Source organism: Pholis gunnellus (assembly GCF_910591455.1).
Source record: "Pholis gunnellus genome assembly, chromosome: 14".
Taxonomy (NCBI): domain Eukaryota; kingdom Metazoa; phylum Chordata; class Actinopteri; order Perciformes; family Pholidae; genus Pholis; species Pholis gunnellus.
Genome location: NC_136541.1, coordinates 4,017,308 through 4,039,199, shown reverse-complemented (window position 1 = coordinate 4,039,199; position 21,892 = coordinate 4,017,308). Strand labels below are relative to the sequence as shown.

Here is a 21,892-nt window from a genome sequence, read left to right as displayed (position 1 = left end):
CTGGATGGACAGAAGTGCAATCATGTGTACAGAATGAACAACATAACAGAGTTACAACACATTCAATGCGTTTTCCAAATTATTCATATAATAAAAGTATTAAAGCAGAAAAATGATGGAAAAATTACGACTACTAATAAAAACAGCAGCAGTGGATATAGTATAATAACAATGATAAGTAAAGCAGCAATGGTATCTGTAATAGTAATAGTAATGTGACTCATAATAATAATAATGATAGTAGCAGTGGGTGTCAGCAGGGCCATCACGACCGCGGTCCAGATACAACCACGATCAATGGAACCCTGTGAGGAGAGAAAGCACAAAGACTCCGGGGAAGAAGCAAAGTTAGTAATGTGCATTAATGGGACATGAATTCATCCAGAAGGAGAGAGAGAAGAGGAGAGAGGAGCTCAGTGTATCCTAGGAGGTCACCCGGTAGTCTAGGCCTATAGCTGCATATCTAGGGCTGGTCCAAGGCAGACCTGAGCCAGCCCGAACTATAAGAAAGTCTTCAGCCTACTCTTAAATGTGGTGAGTGTGTCTGCCCCCCGGACTGAAGCTGGAAGCTGGTTCCACAGAAGAGGAGCTTGATAACTGAAGGCTCTGGCTCCCATCCTACTTTCTAAGACTCTAGGAACCACAAGTAACCCTGAATTTAGGGAGCGCAGCTCTCGGGTGGGGTAATATGGTTCTATAAGCTCTTTAAGGTATGACGCTGCCTGACCAATTTGGGCTTTGTAGGTGAGGAGAAGAATTTTAAGTTCAATTTGTGATTTTACAGGGAGCCAGTGCAGAGAAGCTGATACAGGAGTAATGTCATCTCTCTTCTTAGTTTTTGTGAGTACATGTGCTGCAGCATTCTGAACCAGCTGGAGAGATTTAAGAGACGTATTAGAGCAGCTTGATAATAAGGAATTGCAGTATTCTAGTCTAGAAGTAACAAATGCATGAACACATTGTTCTGCATCGCTTTGATGCAGGATGTGCCTGATTTTTGCAACGTCACGTCGGTGAAAACAGGCCCCTGATTAATAATAACTCTGAGATTCTTTACGGTGGTGCTGGATGTCAGGGCAATGCCACCTTGTTGCTGAGACATCCCATGTTGTTTCATTGTTCTTCATTTGGTCAGGCTCCACCTCGCCCCCGGCTCGGCCGAGGTTCCAGAAACACGGGCGCCCGTTCTTACCAAGCTCCTCCTTCTTTTGGTGGACTTTAGTTGTGAGTCAGTGTTTCAGTGTTATTAGCTTGTTCATGAAGTCATACTGTAGGTGAAGGAACAGGGCTGTTCCCTGCTCCACCCCAACGCCTCCAGCCTCATGCAAGACCTGTGTGCTGTTAACATGTTGATTCTCACAATTACTAAAAGATACTTCCCATGAAAGGTGCCATATAAATACAGAGATCAAAGTGATTCAAATATGTTTGAGGCATACATAGTGTATCTCTTTATAAAATGCTTTTGGTCCTGATATCTATAAATACATATTTTATAAAACGTTTTAAGACTTGAATATTTGTTGTTGAGGAATAATCTTCAGTTAGTTGACCGTCTTAGTTGCTCAATAGTTTATAAATGCTTAAAAAAAAAGAAAATGTTCTGTTAAGGCAGATTGAAATCTAGAAACATGCAGGGAATGAGATCAAACACCAACTTGACTTGAACAAATCCAGAAATGTACAAAACCAAGATCAGTTTAGAGTGAAATGGAGACATAAGGGTTTTTACATTCAGACAAACTCGCGCTTGTTTTCAGACGGTAAAGAATGAAAGGAGAAACTGTGGCAAGCTGTTTCAGCTTCAGGTGATGAACGTAAGTGGATGTGATCTCTTTATGAGTGTCAGTCAGGTCTGGCAGACCTTGAATAGTGTCTTTAATAATTCGGCCCATGCATTAACAGAACGTGATCTCAGCTCTTTAACAATACACTTTGACAGTTGTCATGACATTTCTCTATTTCTCCTGGTGTGCTCGGGTCTCTGTTGGAAAATACATCTTGATCTCAATGAGATTATTCAATAAAGGTTATAATCTGTATTTTATCTTTAAGTGCAAAGGGTCTGTGATGCTCAGTGGAAGCAGGTTTGTTTTGCTGAGAAGAAAACTGAGAAACAGAAGGAGAGAGTTCCTCCTAAAGCTGCAGAATGAAGGTCTGTCACCGGGTGGAGCTAGAAGACCAACAAACACCTTTTGTGGTGTTTCAGGAGGAAAACTGACTCAGTTATTCTCTCATATTAGTTTCACATGTTCTCCATCAGCTTTGTATGAAACCCTGTAAATAAGACAAGAAGAAAATACTTTGTTCATTCTTGAATCCAGAAATACTTTATTCATCATGTAAACCTTCAGTTTGTTCACATCCCATCAGTAAAGTCTGTTAAATGACTCTTGTTCAATGATTTCATGAACACATTCACTTCATCCTCATAATCTATTAGTTTGACCAGAATCTCAGTTATGTGAAAGAGAATAATGAATGATTTACTTATTGATTATGATTATAATAATTAGTGATATAATACATCATAGTACCTCTTTTGTATAACGATTAAGAAAACAACAAGAACAACATTTAATCTGTTATAGAAAATAAACATAATTTCACTTAAAGAAATCTTTACAAAGAGTGCTGAGAACTAAATATCTTTGATAAAAGAAGCTCTGGTGATTTCTCTCTTTAAGAGCCATGCAGTGGAAGAGAAACAACAACTAACAAATACATCAATACTAATATTTATCAAACATTTAAACCTCAGAGCAGTTTACATTTTCATGAAGAGAAATATCAGTTCAGGTCAACAAAGATCATCATGAGCAGTGATAGCCTCCATGGCTAAACAGACACAGAAAGGAGCTCCACCTAAAGAAACTCAAACATTTACACAACAAGAATGAGAAGATGTCAAAGTACCGCCCACAATGTTTGATTGACAGCTGAAGAACAATCAGCAATTAAGCGACAATGATGGAGACAAAATGAGTTTCAGGATCAAAACACAGAAATTAATTTGCTGTTCCTTGAATCACTTCTGACTATTTTAGTTTACAGAACTCAGCAGTATTTCCATAATCACTATAAATCCTAAGTCCAGCATAGAGAGGCTGAGTGAATGTGGTCTGGACTCTGTGGAGGAGAGTCATGGTTTCAGAGACGCTGTAGAAAGACAGAATACCTGCTCTGTGATCCAGGTACACTCCTACTCTGGAGGACTGAGGACCAGAGACGGGAGTTTGGATCTTGTTGTACCAAAATGTAAAACTGTTTTTGTTACAATCTAACGCCCAAGATTTGTCATTGTGTCCAAACACACATTCAATAGAGCTCCCTGTTCTGCTGATATTCTTGTATGCGACTGCTACATCAACTCCTCCTCTCCTCTCCACCTCCCAGTAACAACGTCCAGTCAGACTCTCTCTACTCAGGACCTGACAATAATAAGTGAATCTGTCTGGGTGACTAGAATAAGACTGTTGTTTACTCATAACTGTGGCTTTTCTGTTCCCCTCAGATAATAACAGCAGTGTGTTTGCTGTGTTTGGATCCAGTGTGATTTCACGTGAATATCTTAAGAACTCAGCTCTGGTCTTGGGCTCTGCTTGTGAAGGTGACAGTAAAACGTCCACTTCAGTCACTGCCAGTGAGACGTTTGTCCACTTCTCTCTCAGAACGTCCTGTAGTTTATCTCTGACTTCTGACACAGCCGCCGTCACGTCCTCAAAGTAGCTCAGAGGACGGATATCGATGGCGGACGAGTCTGTAGGTTCTCTGAGTGGTGACAGTGAGGGGTAGTTGTGTAGAAACTGGTTGTGATCCTCTGTGTGTGAGAGCAGCTTCAGCTCAGCGTCTTTCCTCTTCAGCTCAGAGATCTCCTGCACCAGCTTCTCCTGAAGCTCTTTGACTCGACTCACTTCACTTTTCTGCTGGGATCTGACCTGCTGCTTCACATCAGAGCTTCTTTTCTCCATGAGACGGATCAGCTCAGTGAAGATCTTCTCGCTGTCCTTCACCGCTTCGTCGGCAGAGCGATTGACGGCCTCCACCTCCTGTTGAAGCAGCTTCACGTCTTTCTCTCTGTCCTGGATTCTCTGCTGGATGTTTAGTCGACTCACCTCCAGCTCTCTCTGCCTCTCAGTCCTTTCTGCTGCAGCTGAGATTGTGTCGTGGCCTTTGTGTTCATCCACAGAGCAGAGGTAACAGATACACTGCTGATCAGTACGGCAGAACATCTTCATCACCTCATCGTGACGAGAGCAGATGTTCTCCTGGAGCTTCTTGGAGGGGTCCACCAGCTTGTGTTTTCTTAATGGAGCCGCGTCATAATGACGCTGGAGGTGTTTCTCACAATAAGAGGCCAGACAGACGAGACAGGACTTGATGGCTTTCCGTTTCCTCCCAGTGCAGACATCACAGGACACATCTTCAGGTCCAGCATAGCAGTGATGAGCAGGAGCAGCTTGGAGTCCAGTCTTCTTCAGCTCCTCCACTAAATCTGCTAACATGGTGTTTTTCAGCAGGACAGGCCTCGGTGTGAAGGTCTGCCTACACTGAGGGCAGCTGTGGAGTTTCTTCACATCCTCTTCATCCCAGAAGCTTTTAATACAGTTCATGCAGTAGCTGTGTCCACAGGGAGTAGTCACCGGATCCTTCAGTAGATCCAGACAGATGGAACAAGAGATGATTTCCCGATCCAGCTGAACTCCTTTCTGCGCCATTTCACCTCTCGGTAACAACGACAAATAGTTTAACTTTCTCTGAATAGAAACAATCTGTGTGTTCTCTTGCTACTGTGAATGATGAATCACCTCCCTCATATCACAACATCTTGTTTATAACTCTACTTTAGACCTTCAGACCTGTGAAGGGGAGGGAACAAGCAAATACCTTGATAAGGTGGAGCTCACTGTGTTTGAGAGCAGGAGACACAGGGAGGAGTTTTCAGGCTCTACTGCATTCCACACGTGTAGCTTCATGTGAGAGGCCGGGTGTGTCATCTGTCAATACAACGTGCAGTAAGAACAGTTATGACACTCAGCCTTCTTATATACAGTCCATGTGCTCATCTCATAACAATTAGACTTTCAATGTTATTCAGACTTTTCAGAAACGTTAAAGTAAAAACTATGCTTCATTGTTCAGTGTTGTATTTTTGTTTTCCGACTTCCTGGTGAAGAACTGGGGAGAACAAAACAAACACATGAACAACTAGCTGTTATAAAAGGACAGACATGTGATGCTTCCTCCAGCCCTTCTGCTTCATCTGCTTTGGTTGGTGCATGTGCAGCCTCTTTCCAGCCTCCATTCCTGTGTTTACCTCAACAAGTCTCTCTTCCCATGAAGACAACACTGGCTCTACGTCAGCCTCTGAGGCCCAAGTCTGCTGAAATCATACGTAGCTCTATATGAATTGATCAGAAGAAGCAGTGGGGGGATGTCTGCTAACAGGAGTAGAGGTAATGGTTCATATTATTCTATTTACAAAGTGAACACAGAGACTTACAGCGAACCATCCAGGGCCCTGTTTCAGAAAGCAGCTTTAGTGAAAACTCTGAGTCAGTTAATTAAGGCAGATTGAAATATACAAAGCTAAAACATGCAGGGAATGTATAAATATATTTGACTTTATCATTGTTTCCCTTATTGTGATTGAGCCCCACCCCCATTTCCCTTCAGTACATTTGTCAGGTAGCCACAACTACTCACTTGACCTTTCACCTCTGTGTATGGCCTGAATGCGCTAAAGGGCAGCGACAGCGTCATCATCTTCAGAAAGTTGTTAAGATTGTTCAAGTCTGATGAAGCTAAACTGACCCCTCTTATAATCAAACTGTGTCCCAACTTAACCAGCAGGAGGCAGTGGTGGTCTGATGTTCGTGGCTCGTTAGGGGTTCGTTAGCTGCGGGTTTGTGTCTTCGCAAATAAAAAACACTTTTGTGATTTTTTAAGCGTGAATGCAATCACCAGATGTAAAAAGCTGAACGTTGTGCTTTAAATACTCTACATCACGGTCACATGACTTCACGTCGCCACCACTGAGCTAAAGACAAAGTCGTCATGATGACATTCTGAAGTCTCATTTATTCACTTGTTAACAGCCGTCTTTTAAAGACATGTAGAAGATTCAACATTGTTATTGACAAGCTTGTGTTAACCACAGACTTTATTTCAGGCATCAAACCAAAACCATTTAAAAACCCTCTGACTTTGAGACGGAAAACAGGAAGTGACAACATTCAAAACTCATTTCCAGGTTTTAGGACTCAGTCCTGCAGCACGCTATACACTCGGTTTACAAAAAGACTAAGACCAAGAACTAGTAAGAACATGACTGTTCACCACATGACGATCCAATGAAATCACTTCTGAGGAACACACACTCTGATGGCACGAGGTAAACCTGGTATTTGTTCATGTTAACTCGCGATACAGATATTAATGACATCGATGGAGTCCTGAGGGCTGAACATGTTTTGCTTTTGGTTGAGAACGTTCACTTCTTCCTCATTCATTCATGATGAAGACAAAAACACGAACAAGTTTAGCAACTTTTTCACTTGAGTGAGACAAAGAGACGAGGTGAGTCTGTCTCAGTCCAAACAGCATCTCCTTCAATCGATCCTCTGTATTAAACCCTCTAAATGTCTGTCGTCCTCCTTTCACCTCATGTTGCATGTTAGGACCTTTTCTCAGGGCCGTATAGACGAGTACAAACTACCTCACTTTCCTGCACCTACAGAAGAAAACTCTTATTAGTGCACAGTTTCACAGTGAAACTTCTAAAGTTTATTTTTAACATCAAAACAATTATTTTTTGTATTACAACTTTTCTGAAAATCTATGTTTAAATATCTAAATGAGACATTATCTTAATCCGAAATATGTGCTAAATTGCATACATTTCCAGAAAATAAATCTAAAGTAAGAGCTACTGAAGTTGAGATTTCTGGCTCAGAGTCTGAGAAAGAATATAAACAGCCTTTAAAGATATGTTTTCTAAAATTACACAGATTTTGAAGACTCTACAGGTGAGTAGGGTACAACAAATGAACTAATATCACCATGAAACTTCTCCAGTTGATGCAAGTTTTCTGAAATGTTATGTTTAAATATGCAAATGAGGCATCGTCTAATGGTAACTTTTGGTGATAAAGTAGTAATCTACAGACCCAAATAGACAAAGTAGTGAAATAAACACCGAGATGTTCATCTTCAGCGACAACAACACATTCAGCTCATCTACAAACCAAACGGGTCGGCGTCTGCTGCAGCGAAACAAAGCACAAGAGCTGCAATACATGGCAGTAATTAAAGCTCATTTCACGCCGCTGCAGTCTATTCTGCACACGCGGAGCTATTTTTACAAAATAAGTCGGGACGCTCAGAAGCACATCCCAGCTGTCCATCAAAGCAGAACATTTCTGGCCACCGATCTGCAGCACTGATGCTGACGGAGGCTGTACGATGAAGATCATTGACTCGTGTCATAAAATGAGAATGAAGTGACCTTAAACCCAGCGGTTCACAGATTTTCTGTACATTTAAATGTAAAATAAAACATTTAAATTCAGACTTTAAGTGACCAGGGCCGAGGACACTCAACGTTTTTCCTCAGATTCTTTTCTTTTGAGAAGTGTTCTACAGCCAAGCACCGAACTCTCTCTGAACCAGGGTTGACCTCTAACCCGACCTGGGAATGTGGACGTATTCAGGTGTAATGCCTGGCGATAGCCATGGCCGGAGGCGTTACGTTTTCCTGTTGTTCAACCGTCCGTCTGGTCCTTTCTCGAGAACGCAACGCCTGGAGGGAAACTTTTCAATTTTGTCACAAAATCAAGGAGGAACTGTGACCTTTTGGGCTAAAACTTAATAATTAATATAATAATTATGGCAATTTCACACATACGTCAAATAGGATCAAACAAAGTGATGATATTTTTGACTGTTTGTGTGGAGGCATACGACTGTGAGGCGGGGATTCTAGTTTTGTTTTGATTCATCTGTAAAATGTCATTTTTAAAGCTGCGATAAACAAAGTTTGAATTTCACGTGTTCCTCTTTTCTCAGTGTTGCTCTTCAGGAGCTGTAATTTGTACGATTGTCACTCTGTGTAAACTAAAGTGAACTTCACAGATATTTATGCATTTCAAAAGGCACTTTAATCTGAAATCACTCTCCATTAAAGAAACCCAAACTCAGTAGAATTTCATATTTTAGTTGATTGTAGGATGTTAACATGTTTCACAGCAATATGTGAAAAGTTAAATACGACAAGTCACCCTGTCGTAATATTAGGTTATGTAAATCCCTTCACACCCAAACGTCACTGGATGAATTCACTACTTTTACATTTATTTTTCTTGTCAGTGTAATAAATCCTCTTTATTGACTAAGTGCACAAACTGTGACAAAGATGTTTTAGTGAGGACAGTTTAAAGGACAGAGACTGACTGACGAATGTTCTTCTGCTCTAAACATGAAGTCTGTACTTTGTGGTGTTTCAGGAGGAAAACTGACTCAGTTATTCTCTCATATTAGTTTCACATGTTCTCCATCAGCTTTGTATGAAACCCTGTAAATAAGACAAGAAGAAAATACTTTGTTCATTCTTGAATCCAGAAATACTTTATTCATCATGTAAACCTTCAGTTTGTTCACATCCCATCAGTAAAGTCTGTTAAATGACTCTTGTTCAATGATTTCATGAACACATTCACTTCATCCTCATAATCTATTAGTTTGACCAGAATCTCAGTTATGTGAAAGAGAATAATGAATGATTTACTTATTGATTATGATTATAAGAATTAGTGATATAATACATCATAGTACCTCTTTTGTATAACGATTAAGAAAACAACAAGAACAACATTTAATCTGTTCTAGAAAATAAACATAATTTCACTTAAAGAAATCTTTACAAAGAGTGCTGAGAACTAAATATCTTTGATAAAAGAAGCTCTGGTGATTTCTCTCTTTAAGAGCCATGCAGTGGAAGAGAAACAACAACTAACAAATACATCAATACTAATATTTATCACACATTTAAACCTCAGAGCAGTTTACATTTTCATGAAGAGAAATATCAGTTCAGGTCAACAAAGATCATCATGAGCAGTGATAGCCTCCATGGCTAAACAGACACAGAAAGGAGCTCCACCTAAAGAAACTCAAACATTTACACAACAAGAATGAGAAGATGTCAAAGTACCGCCCACAATGTTTGATTGACAGCTGAAGAACAATCAGCAATTAAGCGACAATGATGGAGACAAAATGAGTTTCAGGATTAAAACACAGAAATTAATTTTCTGTTCCTTAAATCACTTCTGACTATTTTAGTTTACAGAACTCAGCAGTGTCTCCATGATAATAAAACCCAAGTCCAGCATAGAGAGGCTGAGTGAATGTGGTCTGGACTCTGTGGAGGAGAGTCATGGTTTCAGAGACGCTGTAGAAAGACAGAATACCTGCTCTGTGATCCAGGTACACTCCTACTCTGGAGGACTGAGGACCAGAGACGGGAGTTTGGATCTTGTTGTACAAAAATGTAAAACTGTTGTTGTTACAATCTAACGCCCAAGATTTATCATTGTATCCAAACACATCTGTTCTGCTGATATTCTTGTATGCGACTGCTACATAAACTCTTCCTCTCCACTCCACCTCCAAGTAACAACGTCCAGTCAGACTCTCTCTACTCAGGACCTGACAATATGTAGTGAATCTGTCTGGGTGACTAGAATAAGACTGTTGTTGACTCATTACTGTTGCTTTTCTGTTCCCCTCAGATAATAACAGTCTTTTGTATGCTGTGTTTGGATCCAGTGTGATTTCACTTGAATATCTCAAGAACTCAGCTCTGGTCTTGGGCTCTGCTTGTGAAGGTGACAGTAAAACGTCCACTTCAGTCACTGCCAGTGAGACGTTTGTCCACTTCTCTCTCAGAACGTCCTGTAGTTTATCTCTGACTTCTGACACAGCCGCCGTCACGTCCTCAAAGTAGCTCAGAGGACGGATATCGATGCCGGACGAGTCTGTAGGTTCTCTGAGTGGTGACAGTGAGGGGTAGTTGTGTAGAAACTGGTTGTGATCCTCTGTGTGTGAGAGCAGCTTCAGCTCAGCGTCTTTCCTCTTCAGCTCAGAGATCTCCTGCTCCAGCTTCTCCTGAAGCTCTTTGACTCGACTCACTTCACTTTTCTGCTGGGATCTGACCTGCTGCTTCACATCGGAGCTTCTTTTCTCCATGAGACGGATCAGCTCAGTGAAGATCTTCTCGCTGTCCTTCACCGCTTCGTCGGCAGAGCGATTGACGGCCTCCACCTCCTGTTGAAGCAGCTTCACGTCTTTCTCTCTGTCCTGGATTCTCTGCTGGATGTTTAGTCGACTCACCTCCAGCTCTCTCTGCCTCTCAGTGATTTCTGCTGCAGCTGAGACTGTGTCGTGGCCTTTGTGTTCATCCACAGAGCAGAGGTAACAGATACACTGCTGATCAGTACGGCAGAAAATCTTCATCACCTCATCGTGACGAGAGCAGATGTTCTCCTGGAGCTTCTTGGAGGGGTCCACCAGCTTGTGTTTCTCAAAGGCAGGGGATTCATAATGAGGCTGAAGGTGTTTCTCACAATAAGAGATCACACACTGCAGACAGGACTTGATGGCTTTCCGTTTCCTCCCAGTGCAGACATCACAGGACACATCTTCAGGTCCAGCATAGCAGTGATCAGCAGGAGCAGCTTGGAGTCCAGTCTTCTTCAGCTCCTCCACTAAAACTGCTAACATGGTGTTTTTCAGCAGGACAGGCCTCGGTGTGAAGGTCTGCCTACACTGAGGGCAGCTGTGGAGTTTCTTCACATCCTCTTCATCCCAGAAGCTTTTAATACAGTTCATGCAGTAGCTGTGTCCACAGGGAGTAGTCACCGGATCCTTCAGTAGATCCAGACAGATGGAACAAGAGAAGGTTTCCCGATCCAGCTGAACTCCTTTCTGCGCCATTTCACCTCTCAGTAACAACGACTGTCTGAGTTTCACTTCACTAGAAGCGACTCTGCTTTGACTTCTGATCTGAACAATATGTGTTTGTTCAGTGAATGGAGCCTGTCAGCTCGATCGCTTCACCACCATGTTGGTTACACCCATCTTTAAAACTGTAGATCTGAAGGGGAGGGAACAAGGAGATATGTGGACAGAGTGGAGCCGGCTGTGTTTGAGAGCAGCAGGAAGAAGGAGGGGTTATCAAGCTGTGGTTCATTCCAGGAAGAGGAGCAGCGCTGTGAATGTGAACTTTGTTTCCTCATTTACAAACAGAGCCTCGGTTAAAACCTGCTCCACGTTTGAACACATTTCATTTCTTTAGTTGTTAAATATTTCTTGTCATTTTCTAGAGCAACAGAGGAGGGATCGCTGGATGGACAGAAGTGCAATCATGTGTACAGAATGAACAACATGACAGAGTTACAACACATTCAATGCGTTTTCCAAATTATTCATATAATAAAAGTATTAAAGCAGAAAAATGATGGAAAAATTACGACTACTAATAAAAACAGCAGCAGTGGATATAGTATAATAACAATGATAAGTAAAGCAGCAATGGTATCTGTAATAGTAATAGTAATGTGACTCATAATAATAATAATGATAGTAGCAGTGGGTGTCAGCAGGGCCATCACGACCGCGGTCCAGATACAACCACGATCAATGGAACCCTGTGAGGAGAGAAAGCACAAAGACTCCGGGGAAGAAGCAAAGTTAGTAATGTGCATTAATGGGACATGAATTCATACAGAAGGAGAGAGAGAAGAGGAGAGAGGAGCTCAGTGTATCCTAGGAGGTCACCCGGTAGTCTAGGCCTATAGCTGCATATCTAGGGCTGGTCCAAGGCAGACCTGAGCCAGCCCGAACTATAAGAAAGTCTTCAGCCTACTCTTAAATGTGGTGAGTGTGTCTGCCCCCCGGACTGAAGCTGGAAGCTGGTTCCACAGAAGAGGAGCTTGATAACTGAAGGCTCTGGCTCCCATCCTACTTTTTAAGACTCTAGGAACCACAAGTAACCCTGAATTTAGGGAGCGCAGCTCTCGGGTGGGGTAATATGGTTCTATAAGCTCTTTAAGGTATGACGCTGCCTGACCAATTTGGGCTTTGTAGGTGAGGAGAAGAATTTTAAGTTCAATTTGTGATTTTACAGGGAGCCAGTGCAGAGAAGCTGATACAGGAGTAATGTGATCTCTCTTCTTAGTTTTTGTGAGTACATGTGCTGCAGCATTCTGAACCAGCTGGAGAGATTTAAGAGACGTATTAGAGCAGCTTGATAATAAGGAATTGCAGTATTCTAGTCTAGAAGTAACAAATGCATGAACACATTGTTCTGCATCGCTTTGATACAGGATGTGCCTGATTTTTGCAACGTCACGTCGGTGAAAACAGGCCCCTGATTAATAATAACTCTGAGATTCTTTACGGTGGTGCTGGATGTCAGGGCAATGCCACCTTGTTGCTGAGACATCCCATGTTGTTTCATTGTTCTTCATTGGGTCAGGCTCCACCTCGCCCCCGGCTCGGCCGAGGTTCCAGAAACACGGGCGCCCGTTCTTACCAAGCTCATCCTTCTTTTGGTGGACTTTAGTTGTGAGTCAGTGTTTCAGTGTTATGAGCTTGTTCATGAAGTCATACTGTAGGTGAAGGAACAGGGCTGTTCCCTGCTCCACCCCAACGCCTCCAGCCTGATGCAAGACCTGTGTGCTGTTAACATGTTGATTCTCACAATTACTAAAAGATACTTCCCATGAAAGGTGCCATATAAATACAGAGATCAAAGTGATTCAAATATGTTTGAGGCATACATAGTGTATCTCTTTATAAAATGCTTTTGGTCCTGATATCTATGAATACATATTTTATAAAACGTTTTAAGACTTGAATATTTGTTGTTGAGGAATAATCTTCAGTTAGTTGACCGTCTTAGTTGCTCAATAGTTTATAAATGCTTAAAAAAAAAGAAAATGTTCTGTTAAGGCAGATTGAAATCTATAAACATGCAGGGAATGAGATCAAACACCAACTTGACTTGAACAAATCCAGAAATGTACAAAACCAAGATCAGTTTAGAGTGAAATGGAGACATAAGGGTTTTTACATTCAGACAAACTCGCGCTTTGTTTTCAGACGGTAAAGAATGAAAGGAGAAACTGTGGCAAGCTGTTTCAGCTTCAGGTGATGAACGTAAGTGGATGTGATCTCTTTATGAGTGTCAGTCAGGCCTGGCAGACCTTGAATAGTGTCTTTAATAATTCGGCCCATGCATTAACAGAACGTGATCTCAGCTCTTTAACAATACACTTTGACAGTTGTCATGACATTTCTCTATTTCTCCTGGTGTGCTCGGGTCTCTGTTGGAAAATACATCTTGATCTCAATGAGATTATTCAATAAAGGTTATAATCTGTATTTTATCTTTAAGTGCAAAGGGTCTGTGATGCTCAGTGGAAGCAGGTTTGTTTTGCTGAGAAGAAAACTGAGAAACAGAAGGAGAGAGTTCCTCCTAAAGCTGCAGAATGAAGGTCTGTCACCGGGTGGAGCTAGAAGACCAAGAAACACCTTTTGTGGTGTTTCAGGAGGAAAACTGACTCAGTTATTCTCTCATATTAGTTTCACATTTTCTCCATCAGCTTTTTATGAAACCCTGTAAATAAGACAAGAAGAAAATACTTTGTTCATTCTTGAATCCAGAAATACTTTATTCATCATGTAAACCTTCAGTTTGTTCACATCCCATCAGTAAAGTCTGTTAAATGACTCTTGTTCAATGATTTCATGAACACATTCACTTCATCCTCATAATCAATTAGTTTGACCAGAATCTCAGTTATGTGAAAGAGAATAATGAATGATTTACTTATTGATTATGATTATAATAATTAGTGATATAATACATCATAGAACCTCTTTTGTATAACGATGAAGAAAACAACAAGAACAACATTTAATCTGTTATAGAAAATAAATATAATTTCACTTAAAGAAATCTTTACAAAGAGTGCTGAGAACTAAATATCTTTGATAAAAGAAGCTCTGGTGATTTCTCTCTTTAAGAGCCATGCAGTGGAAGAGAAACAACAACTAACAAATACATCAATACTAATATTTATCACACATTTAAACCTCAGAGCAGTTTACATTTTCATGAAGAGAAATATCAGTTCAGGTCAACAAAGATCATCATGAGCAGTGATAGCCTCCATGGCTAAACAGACACAGAAAGGAGCTCCACCTAAAGAAACTCAAACATTTACACAACAAGAATGAGAAGATGTCAAAGTACCGCCCACAATGTTTGATTGACAGCTGAAGAACAATCAGCAATTAAGCGACAATGATGGAGACAAAATGAGTTTCAGGATTAAAACACAAACATTAATTTGCTGTTTCTTAAATCACTTCTGACTATTTTAGTTTACAGAACTCAGCAGTGTTTCCATGATAATGAAAAAAACAAAGTCCAGCATAGAGAGGCTGAGTGAATGTGGTCTGGACTCTGTGGAGGAGAGTCATGGTTTCAGAGACGCTGTAGAAAGACAGAATACCTGCTCTGTGATCCAGGTACACTCCTACTCTGGAGGACTGAGGACCAGAGACGGGAGTTTTGATCTTGTTGTACAAAAATGTAAAACTGTTTTTGTTACATTCTAACGCCCAAGATTTTTCATTGTATCCAAACACCTCTGTTCTGCTGATATTCTTGTATGCGACTGCTACATGAACTCCTATTCCTCTCCTCTCCACCTCCCAGTAACAACGTCCAGTCAGACTCTCTCTACTCAGGACCTGACAACGTGAAGTGAATCTGTCTGGGTGACTAGAATAAGACTGTTGTTCACTCATAAATGTTGCTTTTCTGTTCCCCTCAGATAATAACAGTAGTGTGAATGCTGTGTTTGGATCCAGTGTGATTTCACTTGAATATCTTAAGAACTCAGCTCTGGTCTTGGGCTCTGCTTGTGAAGGTGACAGTAAAACGTCCACTTCAGTCACTGCCAGTGAGACGTTTGTCCACTTCTCTCTCAGAACGTCCTGTAGTTTATCTCTGACTTCTGACACAGCCGCCGTCACGTCCTCAAAGTAGCTCAGAGGACGGATATCGATGGCGGACGAGTCTGTAGGTTCTCTGAGTGGTGACAGTGAGGGGTAGTTGTGTAGAAACTGGTTGTGATCCTCTGTGTGTGAGAGCAGCTTCAGCTCAGCGTCTTTCCTCTTCAGCTCAGAGATCTCCTGCTCCAGCTTCTCCTGAAGCTCTTTGACTCGACTCACTTCACTTTTCTGCTGGGATCTGACCTGCTGCTTCACATCGGAGCTTCTTTTCTCCATGAGACGGATCAGCTCAGTGAAGATCTTCTCGCTGTCCTTCACCGCTTCGTCGGCAGAGCGATTGACGGCCTCCACCTCCTGTTGAAGCAGCTTCACGTCTTTCTCTCTGTCCTGGATTCTCTGCTGGATGTTTAGTCGACTCACCTCCAGCTCTCTCTGCCTCTCAGTGATTTCTGCTGCAGCTGAGACTGTGTCGTGGCCTTTGTGTTCATCCATTAAGCAGAGATAACAGATACACTGCTGATCAGTGCGGCAGAAAATCTTCATCACCTCATCGTGACGAGAGCAGATGTTCTCCTGGAGCTTCTTGGAGGGGTCCACCAGCTTGTGTTTCTCATAAGCAGGGGATTCATAATGAGACTGGAGGTGTTTCTCACAGAAAGAGATCACACACTGCAGACAGGACTTGATGGCTTTCCGTTTCCTCCCAGTGCAGACATCACAGGACACATCTTCAGGTCCAGCATAGCAGTGATCAGCAGGAGCAGCTTGGAGTCCAGTCTTCTTCAGCTCCTCCACTAAAACTGCTAACATGGTGTTTTTCAGCAGGACAGGCCTCGGTGTGAAGGTCTGCCTACACTGAGGGCAGCTGTGGAGTTTCTTCACATCCTCTTCATCCCAGAAGCTTTTAATACAGTTCATGCAGTAGCTGTGTCCACAGGGAGTAGTCACCGGATCCTTCAGTAGATCCAGACAGATGGAACAAGAGAAGGTTTCCCGATCCAGCTGAACTCCTTTCTGCGCCATTTCACCTCTCAGTAACAACGACTGTCTGAGTTTCACTTCACTAGAAGCGACTCTGCTTTGACTTCTGATCTGAACAACATGTGTTTGTTCAGTGAATGGAGCCTGTCAGCTCTATGGCTTCACCACCATGTTGGTTACACCCATCTTTAAAACTGTAGATCTGAAGGGGAGGGAACAAGGAGATATGTGGACAGAGTGGAGCCGGCTGTGTTTGAGAGCAGCAGGAAGAAGGAGGGGTTATCAAGCTGTGGTTCATTCCAGGAAGAGGAGCAGCGCTGTGAATGTGAACTTTGTTTCCTCATTTACAAACAGAGCCTCGGTTAAAACCTGCTCCACGTTTGAAAACATTTCATTTCTTCAGTTGTTAAATATTTCTTGTCTCCTCAGAGGAAGAGTTATAGACAAACATGAAGCCATCAAAAGACTAATTCTGTTCAGTTTTATTTTACTGCTTAAAAACAGCTGACTGACAAGAGAGTTATCAAATTAAACTAAAATGAAACATTTAAATTGTCGTATAATACCTTTCTCTCATATTTAATGATCAACTTTTAAACATTTGTCTCAAGAGTTGAGTTTCAAGATATGATTCTGATTCAAAGCAGTGTTTCAAGATTCACATTTATTCATTTCATGACGTCATGACTGGACCTGATATAATCTGCACATTTTCCATTTGTTGTTGATGTTAAAATATTCAACCTGTTGTAAAAGCTGAGTCACTCACTGGTTGAGTGACGACTGAGAAAACTCCTCAGGAACAACATGAATCTCCACCAACCATAAACTGGTGGACAGGAATGAGGAGGATTCTCCTAAAAAACAATGCATGGACTCATATAAAAATAATGTCTCTCAATGATCACTTCTGACCCACTAGAAGTGGTTTACTCTGCAGAGAGAGAGCGTCAACCTCTAAATAAACTGAGCCACCAGGTGTCAGATAGAAACGGTGCATCCAAGACGAAGCTAAAATGCTAAAATGGCGGACACACAGCGGGGCGAGACGTCAAGCGGACAAAGCTCGTTCTAACATGAGAGTGAATCAGGGTTTGTCTTTCACCTGCTGTTGAGCCGGGGAGGAGGGGCCAACTGTTAATGTGTTTCACAAACCGACAAACATCAGAATCACTTCTTCCACTACTGGTTATGGTGTAATGATTTAAGTTCAGTGATTGTCACATTTTCCCTTTCTTAACTCCTTTTTAGACGGAGACTCCTCTCAGCTCTCCTCGGACAAAAAGAAACACCTTTTCAGGACGAAACTCAGCCGGAAAAATTTTACTCGACACCAAGTGTGAAATCATTAATCAGGAGATTTATTCTTGCAAGAAGGAGCAGGATACAGCACATACAGTTATGTGTCTCGTGGCTGCTCAGAGATCTGTCTCTAAGTCTCTGTCTTTTATACACAGTCAGTGGCGGCTGGCCAATAGAGGGTATGAGGCCTGGCCCCACCTTGAGACACACAAACAAATATAATAATTATAATAAGAAATTATACAAATTGTCAATATTTGTGTTTTTGAATCGTTGAATGTACCCAGCAATATGTGTAAAATATGATATATGCTTTTCCTGCTCGTCCTCTCCGCCTGTGTGCTCGTCTCAGAACGCGCAGCTTGGGGCCAAACGAATTTGGCCCAAAAGAGGCGGGTCTATGAAGCAGTTTAGCCACTTGCTGATTAAAGATATGAATGAGTGACATACAATTTAGCCAATCAGAGTCCTCAAATAGATTCAGCGCGTTCTCGTCAGGAGAAGTCTCTCCAGGCGATCGCGAGCATTACTCCTCCAAGACCCGTTTGAGAGTTTGGCGGAGAAACTTCAGACCAAAGAGCTGATCCCAGATCAGCCTGACCTCACAATCAGACAGCAGACTAGCAGGAAAGGGAAGCAGAACATGCGAAGCTTACTAGCTGTACACCAGACAGGTTTGGCTAGCTGGATGCAGTCATGCTAATAACGTATTTAGCTTTTTAAAACAACGGGGACAGATCCAGCACGGACAGTTAGGGAGTGAGGGATGAGGAGGTAAGGAAACATGAGAACACCAGGGTAGGGAGTGAGGGAGGAGGTGGTAAGGAAACATGAGAACAGCAGGGCACACACGAGAACTCGGACAAGCTACATATTAGGCAAAGTGAACATCTTTTCTTCTACATAGTTTCATGACAACTTGGTCATGGAGGCACCAACATTTAATTGAGATGGTAAATTAACAGTGAAAACTCATCATAGCTTATATATCTGTGTGTGTGTGTGTGTGTGTGTGTGATTATACTGAATATTATTATAAGATCATATCTGCAAACTTGTCGCTTTTCGGCGAAATTCGCCGTTTTGAATCAAAATATATCATCCATGTGACTCCTGTAGATCCGTAGAGTATTTTTTCAGAGCAGCCAACGGGGAGGCCGTCGACTCCGCTGCTTTGGACCCCTCGTTCGCCGCTCTGCTAAGCGAGGCGGGGGTGACGCTGGAGGAGCCGCCTGTGGACGACCTCCTCTCACTCCTCAAGACCTACTTTGCCTCCAATGCCAACCCCAGCGAGGAGGAGCTGACAAAGATCTCAGAGTCTGTCAGGATTCACGTGGATGTGGTCAGAAAGTGGTTTGCGAAGATGGACGACGACCTCAACAAAGCTACAGCGGTTTGTACAAAGACTGAAGCCAAAGCCTCCAATCAGAATAGAGAAAGAAAGCTCCCAAGACACTGGGGACCTCATCATCTTTAAGAGCGAGCCTGAAGACCCAGACTTCGTGGACTCTCACGCTGAGCTGCTTGACCTCTCCCATCCTAAACATATCGCAGCAGCATTGGAAACCACCACGCCTCCCGCCAAGCAGCAGGAACATCCGCTGAACCTGACCTGCCTGAGGAAGGAGCAGCTGGAGGGTCGAACCCTCTACATCACCACGCCTCAGACCAGAAGACCTGTTAGCATCATCACTGCCGCACAGCTGCCCACGTTAGTGGCCATCGCTGGTCATGGAAGGGTGAGCTTTCTCAGCGCCATCAACACCACGACGAAACGCACCATCCTCACTACGGCCGGCAGCGTCACTGGAGCAAAGACTGTCCTTCTGAACAGTCACAAGGTTGGTTCTCTGATACATTATGTCGACCGAACAATATTTCCTCTTTGGGTCTACGACTACTACTCTGACCGCTGAGCAGCTCCACTGCAGCACCTGATGTATAAGTTTCAAGGATAACTCAATCCAAAGGAGACATGAACATTCAATTCAAACAGCGGTCACTCAGCAATTATCCTCTGTCACGGGCATGGTGGAGGACTCAAACGCAGACCAGGCAGAGTAGCGTGAAGAAGGTATCTAATGAACAACATCAACTTACAGGACACGATGGGGAATCCATGGACGACACAAGAGACGAGGGGGTTAAATCCAGCAGGGTAGGCAGTGAGACGGGAGTAGGACAAAATCCAGCAGGGTAGGCAGGAGCAGGACAAGCCAAACGGGCGGGTAGACAATTCAAGGATCTGGCAAGGAGTGACTGAGGAGCAGGAGTTTATGAAGAGGGAAGAACAGGTGAGACACGGGGGCTCCGGCGGTCGGCCGGACTGTAGGGCCCGCTTTAGTCGCGGGGGCTCCGGCGGTCGGCTGGACTGCCGGACAGGCTGGGGCTCGGACGAGCCGGGCTGGACAGGCTGACGCTCGGAGGGGCCAGGCTGGACAAGCTGATGCTCTATAGGGCCAGGCTGAGGCTCCGACTGGACGGGCTGGGGCTCCGACTGGACGGGCTGGGGCTCCGACTGGACGGGCTGGGGCTCCGACTGGACGGGCTGGGGCTCCAACCGGACGGGCTGGGGCGCCAATTGGACGGGGTGGGGCTCCAACCGGACGGGCTGCGGCGCCGACTGAACGGGCTGGGGCTCCGACTGGACGGGCTGGGGGGGGTCTGAAGCAACAAAGCGACAATGATGGAGACAAAATGAGTTTCAGGATTAAAACACAAAAATGAATTTGCTGTTCCTTAAATCACTTCTGACTATTTTAGTTTACAGAACTCAGCAGCGTCTCAATAATCATAATTAATCCAAAGTCCAGCATAGAGAGGCTGAGTGAATGTGGTCTGGACTCTGTGGAGGAGAGTCATGGTTTCAGAGACGCTGTAGAAAGACAGAATACCTGCTCTGTGATCCAGGTACACTCCTACTCTGGAGGACTGAGGACCAGAGACGGGAGTTTCGATATTGTTGTACCAAAATGTAAAACTGTTTTTTTCACAACATAACGCCCAAGATCTGTCATTCCATCCAAACATCCCTGTTCTGCTGATATTCTTGTATGCGACTGCTACATTAACTTCTCCACCTCCCAGTAACAACGTCCAGTCAGACTCTCTCTACTCAGGACCTGACAATAATAAGTGAATCTGTCTGGGTGACTAGAATAAGACTGTTGTTCACTCACTAATGTTGCTTTTCTGTTCCCCTCAGATGAAGGTGACAGTAAAACGTCCACTTCAGTCACTGCCAGTGAGATGTTTGTCCACTTCTCTCTCAGAACGTCCTGTAGTTCATCTCTGACTTCTGACACAGCCGCCGTCACGTCCTCAAAGTAGCTCAGAGGACGGATATCGATGCCGGACGAGTCTGTAGGTTCTCTGAGTGGTGACAGTGAGGGGTAGTTGTGTAGAAACTGGTTGTGATCCTCTGTGTGTGAGAGCAGCTTCAGCTCAGCGTCTTTCCTCTTCAGCTCAGAGATCTCCTGCTCCAGCTTCTCCTGAAGCTCTTTGACTCGACTCACTTCACTTTTCTGCTGGGATCTGACCTGCTGCTTCACATCGGAGCTTCTTTTCTCCATGAGACGGATCAGCTCAGTGAAGATCTTCTCGCTGTCCTTCACCGCTTCGTCGGCAGAGCGATTGACGGCCTCCACCTCCTGTTGAAGCAGCTTCACGTCTTTCTCTCTGTCCTGGATTCTCTGCTGGATGTTTAGTCGACTCACCTCCAGCTCTCTCTGCCTCTCAGTCCTTTCTGCTGCAGCTGAGACTGTGTCGTGGCCTTTGTGTTCATCCATTAAGCAGAGATAACAGATACACTGCTGATCAGTACGACAGAAAATCTTCATCACCTCATCGTGACGAGAGCAGATGTTCTCCTGGAGCTTCTTGGAGGGGTCCACCAGCTTGTGTTTCTTTAATGGAGCCGCATCATAATGAGGCTGGAGGTGTTTCTCACAATAAGAGGCCAGACAGACGAGACAGGACTTGATGGCTTTCCGTTTCCTCCCAGTGCAGACATCACAGGACACATCTTCAGGTCCAGCATAGCAGTGATCAGCAGGAGCAGCTTGGAGTCCAGTCTTCTTCAGCTCCTCCACTAAAACTGCTAACATGGTGTTTTTCAGCAGGACAGGCCTCGGTGTGAAGGTCTGCCTACACTGAGGGCAGCTGTGGAGTTTCTTCACATCCTCTTCATCCCAGAAGCTTTTAATGCAGTTCATGCAGTAGCTGTGTCCACAGGGAGTAGCCACCGGATCCTTCAGTAGATCCAGACAGATGGAACAAGAGAAGGTTTCCCGATCCAGCTGAACTCCTTTCTGCGCCATTTCACCTCTCGGTAACAACGACTGTCAAATAGTTTAACTTTCTCTGAACAGAAACAATCTGTGTGTTCTCTTGCTACTGTGAATGATGAATCACCTCCCTCATATCACAACATCGTGTTTATAACTCTACTTTTGAGCTTCAGACCTGTGAAGGGGAGGGAACAAGCAAATACCTTGATAAGGTGGAGCTCACTGTGTTTGAG

General features: G+C 43.4%; 3 protein-coding genes across 3 annotated transcripts; all 3 read right to left on the bottom strand.

Moving 5' to 3' along the window:
- Positions 1-2,309: 2,309 nt before the first annotated feature.
- On the bottom strand, positions 2,310-4,809 carry LOC306706165 (tripartite motif-containing protein 16-like). The gene has a single exon (XM_079173097.1). The coding sequence runs from the start codon at positions 4,716-4,718 to the stop codon at positions 3,039-3,041; it is 1,680 nt and encodes a 559-aa protein (XP_079029223.1). The 5' UTR covers positions 4,719-4,809; the 3' UTR covers positions 2,310-3,038.
- A 3,795-nt stretch (positions 4,810-8,604) lies between these two features.
- Positions 8,605-21,799, bottom strand: LOC306706017 (E3 ubiquitin/ISG15 ligase TRIM25-like). Its single transcript, XM_079172929.1, has 3 exons — positions 20,550-21,799; positions 19,831-20,034; positions 8,605-11,097 (listed from the first exon to the last, which is right to left on the bottom strand). The coding sequence occupies exons 1-3, from the start codon at positions 21,687-21,689 to the stop codon at positions 9,334-9,336; spliced, it is 3,108 nt and encodes a 1,035-aa protein (XP_079029055.1). The 5' UTR covers positions 21,690-21,799; the 3' UTR covers positions 8,605-9,333.
- LOC306706166 (tripartite motif-containing protein 16-like) lies at positions 13,718-16,394 on the bottom strand. The gene has a single exon (XM_079173098.1). The coding sequence runs from the start codon at positions 16,108-16,110 to the stop codon at positions 14,443-14,445; it is 1,668 nt and encodes a 555-aa protein (XP_079029224.1). The 5' UTR covers positions 16,111-16,394; the 3' UTR covers positions 13,718-14,442.
- Positions 21,800-21,892: the final 93 nt, after the last annotated feature.

What these genes read in the sequence shown, in the direction of transcription:
- LOC306706165 (XM_079173097.1), bottom strand. Translation starts at nt 4,718, where the DNA reads ATGGCGCAGAAAGGAGTTCAGCTGGATCGGGAAATCATCTCTTGTTCC.
- LOC306706166 (XM_079173098.1), bottom strand. Translation starts at nt 16,110, where the DNA reads ATGGCGCAGAAAGGAGTTCAGCTGGATCGGGAAACCTTCTCTTGTTCC.
- LOC306706017 (XM_079172929.1), bottom strand. Translation starts at nt 21,689, where the DNA reads ATGGCGCAGAAAGGAGTTCAGCTGGATCGGGAAACCTTCTCTTGTTCC. An exon ending in GGAACAGAAAAGCAACATTA is followed by an intron (nt 20,035 to 20,549) that starts GTGAGTGAACAA and finishes TTGTTGCTTCAG; the next exon opens with ACCCCCCCCAGCCCGTCCAG. An exon ending in CCAGTCGGAGCCTCAGCCTG is followed by an intron (nt 11,098 to 19,830) that starts GCCCTATAGAGC and finishes TCGAGCTGACAG; the next exon opens with GCTCCATTCACTGAACAAAC.